The sequence below is a fragment of the Anneissia japonica genome, unplaced genomic scaffold (genome assembly GCF_011630105.1).
Source record: "Anneissia japonica isolate Jap-2015-1 unplaced genomic scaffold, ASM1163010v1 scaffold287539_len122650_cov154, whole genome shotgun sequence".
NCBI lineage: Eukaryota > Metazoa > Echinodermata > Crinoidea > Comatulida > Comatulidae > Anneissia > Anneissia japonica.
This window is the reverse complement of record NW_022722456.1, coordinates 2,775-7,774: the sequence shown is the minus strand read 5'-3', so window position 1 is coordinate 7,774 and position 5,000 is coordinate 2,775. Positions and strand designations below refer to the sequence as shown.

General features: G+C 35.9%; 2 protein-coding genes across 2 annotated transcripts in view; both read left to right on the top strand.

The window, feature by feature from the left end:
• The window catches only part of LOC117111895 (arylsulfatase A-like), a 6,259-nt gene extending 3,141 nt beyond the window's left edge, over positions 1–3,118 (top strand). Inside the window, exons 3-5 of the mRNA XM_033254921.1 lie at positions 1–444; positions 709–967; positions 1,974–3,118. The exon at positions 1–444 is cut by the window's left edge and continues 201 nt beyond it. Of these exons, the coding sequence (XP_033110812.1) occupies positions 1–444; positions 709–967; positions 1,974–2,411 (1,141 nt within the window). The 3' untranslated portion in view covers positions 2,412–3,118. The remainder of the gene's footprint in view (positions 445–708; positions 968–1,973) is intronic.
• LOC117111894 (arylsulfatase A-like) overlaps positions 1–5,000 on the top strand; it is a gene marked incomplete at its 3' end in the record, with an annotated part of 9,669 nt that overhangs the window by 3,104 nt on the left and 1,565 nt on the right. Inside the window, exon 2 of the mRNA XM_033254920.1 lies at positions 4,439–4,671. Coding sequence (XP_033110811.1) covers positions 4,445–4,671 — 227 coding nt within the window. The remainder of the gene's footprint in view (positions 1–4,438; positions 4,672–5,000) is intronic.

The window sequence follows — 5,000 nt, the reverse complement described above, 5'->3', positions numbered from 1 at the left end:
TCCCTTGCATCACGGTTTTGATAATTATTTTGGAATTCCACATACTCATGCAGATTGTCCGTGTGAAAAGTGTTTTTTTCCAGATGATAATTGCACATCCCAAGATGGCTGTAATTATTCACACGCTCCGTGTCAACTAATGCTTGGAGATGAAATAATTGAGCAACCCGTTGATTTGATAAAGTTAGCGGAGCGTCAAGCTAGAGCAGCGAGAAGTTGGATTCGGGAATATGCTTGTACCAGAACTCCCTTTTTTCTCATGTATGCTTTCTTACATACTCATATACCCAATTTCGCAGGAAAAAGATTTCGGAATACAACTCTAGGCGGTGAATACACTGACTCATTAGCGGAATTAGATTGGCAAGTAGGAGAAGTGATGGATGAATTGAAGAAGAGTGGAGTAATTAACAATACGTTAGTCATTGTAACTTCTGATAATGGGTAAGACTAAATTATTATACGTTTTATGTTACCCACACAACAGGGACGGATCCAAGATTTTTTCTTTTTTGTGGGAAGGGGAAACAACAATTTCAGAAGGTTTAAATCAACACCTAGGCCTATACCTCAGCCCCATCATGACCTGGGAGTATGGTCCCCATATAAAGGCCTATATGACATCAGGTCCATTATTTAATTCGTTATCACATATGAACAACAACTACTAAGCACTTACATTTGATTATGTTTTTGTATTCTTGTTAGAGCGGCCTTGGGGGCTGTAACAAAGGGCGGGTTTTCCGGAGTGTTAAGGTGTGGAAAAGGTTCGACTTTTGAGGGCGGAGTTCGTGCGCCTACTGTAGCTTTTTGGCAAGGCCGTATCTCTAGCGGAATATCAACCGAATTCTTGAGTCAACTAGACATCTGGCCAACGCTGAGAAGTTTAAGTGGTTCCTCTCCAGATGATTTTAACGTCATTCTGGATGGGTTCGATTTCTCAGATGTACTATTCAGAAATGAAAAGGTAGGCTGCATTTATTATAAACATAATTTATGAATCGTTCATTGTTTGGTTTTAATACATTTCCTTTATCTCTTTTCAGAAACAATTTCCAAACTGCAATGAATATTGTAACTGTAAATGATATACCATTACATTGGCTTTTTAGCGTTTTTCAAAAACTAAAATTGTTAACCCTTTGTACAGAAGACAAACTGTGGTGATGGTTTTGACAATATCCTAGAATGAATAAAGAAAAATAAAAACGGAATTCGTGATTAAATTCTATAAATCAAAGCATTCGATCAAACCATGCCCACTTGCGCAGTGGTAAAATCCTACTTAACGGAGGAGGCCAGTCGAATAGAAAACTGGTAAATAGGCATACTCGACAAAACAGAATGGCTGCATATTTACCGCGATACACGCTGTGTAATTAAGTTGCTTCGGCTTGTGGTAGTATGGATTTTTCGTACAAAAATATTTTCATCCATCCAGTTTTTGAAGTCTATTAGCCTACAATTATTTTTTGACTTCATGAGGGTAAATATTGCTGTTAAACTGACCAACAGCCATGTTTGTTTTGGTCACGTGGATAACTTAATGCTGATTAACGCACTCCGGTTTACGTTAATTTCCGTGGTCAATGAAGTCTATTTACGAACCAGTCGAATGAAAATAAAACTCACAGAAACTCGAAGTCAACGAAATGAACCAGTCGAATAAGCCAATTGACACCATTAAATTTTCAGAAGAAATGATCAAAAAAAAGTTCATGGTTACGGAAATTCAATATTTTATTTTCGAGAATAATCTAAAACGTATTTAGGCAGCAGCCAAAAAATAATGAGCCTTAATACGACGGGTAATTAAATTATTTCCTTGAGGGTATACTGCAGTTTCGCTTATCAGGCACGGCCTGTGTAATGTTGGTATTTGGCAAAGGGTGGAGGTATGCTCTCTACGGAGTGACTGCTCTAGTTTGTGTAAATATTTCATAAGTTTTTTGTTATATGTTTAATCTTTACAGAGTACAAGGTCATCCATGCTGTATTATCATACGAAGCCTGATCCAAGATTTGGACCGTATGCAGTTCGTAACGAACGATATAAAGCGCATTTTATTGTCGACTGTGAAGAAGCATGCGAAAGAAGTACTTCGCAATCGGATTGCACCTCTACCTTCCACGATCCTCCACTTCTCTACGATCTCCTTCTTGACCCGGAAGAGCGCCTTGATTTGAGTAAATTTGAGGAATTTCAGCAAATTGTTCAAGATATGACAAACCTTCGGCTTCAAGAATCGCGTAAAGTTCAATTCGCAAAAAGCGTTCTTAAGGCAACAGACGAGGATGTACAGCTATGTTGTGATCCCGGATGTCAACCCTTCCCTTCCTGTTGTCAATGTGCATCTAACTATACGGAGGAAATGTTTCCCTTAAACAGGGCATGTCATCTAGAGTGTTAAATGCAATGGACCATTCCGCTGCCTGCCCTCTTGACATATGTCCCCGTGTGTTTGTGCTGCATTTTCCATTTGTTTATTATATATTTGTCTCGATAAAAGGTTCCTAGATTTCTAAAGAAGCCATTGCTAGCCATAGTTCTATAACTAAAAAAGAAAGAAATTATAATCCACATTTGCCTTGATGTTTCATTCAGAACAGTTGATTAGTTTTGAAATATCTGGTCTGGGACGTTTTCATTAAAACGGTCCTCATTTCCACACCCTACTAAGGGTCGTAGCCATTAGGTTTCAACCTGACCACAGACCACAAATAAATTAATTAGGTTTCGAATTAGAAAAAAGGCTACATTCCACCTGTATGTTTAGACTCAACCTATCTATTATTGACATAACTGAGGAACCACAAGTCTGTGAACTCTGGGGTGAATGGTTAATGATACTTTAAAATTATTTATACATTTACATTTCTCTTTAGTATAGGGCCTAGGATTTATAATGATTGATTAAGAAACTAGGATGCATTTTTCTACAAGGCCGCGGCCCAGCCGTGCCAGGGACCAACATACCAAAACCTGGAAAGAGGTTTTGAACATGACGATTATGTCAATGTTCTGATGCTATACAATTATTTGACATCATTATCTGTTCTGTCAGTGACAAAATTTCATTGTAAAGTATACAAATTAAATAGTATTTAATTAAAGAAATAATATCGTACACTTGTGTTTTTCGCCGACAATTGGTGATTAGGACATTTTCTTTTCCTACCATAATTTAACCATAATCCAAAACATATATCTTCTGGCGGAGATAATAACAATATAATAATAATAATAATAATAATAATAATAATAATAATAATAATAATAATAAATGATAATAATAATGATAATAATGATAGTAAAAATATTAATAATAATATTAATAATAATAATAATAATAATAATATAATATATAATATTTATATAGTGCATAATGTTAACAATATCAAAGCGCTTAACAACAACATAAACATAAGCGTTAACAATATCAAAGCGCTTAACAACAACATAAACATAAGGAAGGACACACACGACACACGCACACACATGTGTGTGCTATTGCAATACCCTTCCCGCTCCTTTGAAAAGGCGAGGGTATTTATAAATATTTCCTATTTAAATTTCATAACGGAAAAGTAAAGTACTGTACAATATATAACGCTTCAGTTTATGTATTCATAACTCAGATCCAAACCGTAAACGAATTCAGTAATGTCAATAGGCCTATATTTTGAGTTAATGGAATTCCGATTATAAACCCAATAATTATGCTGGTAGTAAATTGACAGCAAACGTCCTTTAAAAACATTTTCATAGTTTGTTTATATCGATGTAATAATAACATTTTGGATATATTTCTTAGTTTATAATTACATACACAATAAAATGTTATTGTTTTTTTTAAGGTGTGTAGAGGATATGGCTGGTAGAGGGGCGGGAATAGTTTGCATTCTGGTGCGATTAAAAAAAGAGATGTATTACCTTGCTAATTTATTAATACTAATGGACCTTTCCGGGGTGTCAATAAAACAAAAACAACTGACCAATCACAACAGGGCCTGGAATACGCGCAAGTCTAACAAGCACACATGTGTCCAACAAACACGTGTTTGCGTATGTTTTACGCTGTCGTGCTGTGGGAACTAAGCGACAATATCCAAATGGGTGGGGCTAAGGAGAAAGGTCCATTGCGGTTGTATTAGTTTCCATCAATGTGTGTTGAGATCCGTTTATTGTACTGTTACAAGCCATACACTGATCCCTCGAGTAGACAAAGTCTTAAACGCACAGCGCGGATACAAATATAATACTGTCTCATCAGGTGATGTATAATATAAATTGTAATATTGACGATTTTAAATTCATTTTTAGTTTCAGTATTTATCAATAGGCCTACATCAAACTATAAATTTGTCAAAGATCTGCAAATCTACGTTATGCATGTTATATAAAATATGGTACAAAATATAATTACTTCTTGTTTAGATTTAAATGGCTAGACTGACTGGTCTCAGTATCATCGTTCTATTGTCGTCTGCATTTTGGTGTGACTCCAGTAAGCCTAACATAGTCATTTTTGTTGGTGATGACGTGGGATTTGCAGATGTTCAAGCATTTGGAAATCCGTTGTCGTACACACCAAATTTAGATGCGTTACTAAGAGATGGATTAAAACTGACGCAATTCTATAGTGCGTCTCCAATATGCAGTCCGTCAAGGTAGGTAAAATTCTACGTTTACCCCATCCATTTGGTATTTTACTAAGGTCCCAAAGAATGACATAGTAAAAGTATGTAAACGCGTATCTGTGGGTCGTGCGAGTGTACCTCACCCGAATCAGATGACTAGTTGTAAATCTTGACTCTGAAATGGTTCATTACGCTGATGTTTTCATGACACGACAGACATCCAAACGGTTCTAAACACCAATTGAAGAAAAAGTTTCGTCACAAAAAAAAAACATGTGGGTCTAATTCTGGCTGTTTAATTACGTTTACATTATCTCAGTTTTTTAACCGAGTTCCGATCACCGTTTCTACAACAATTA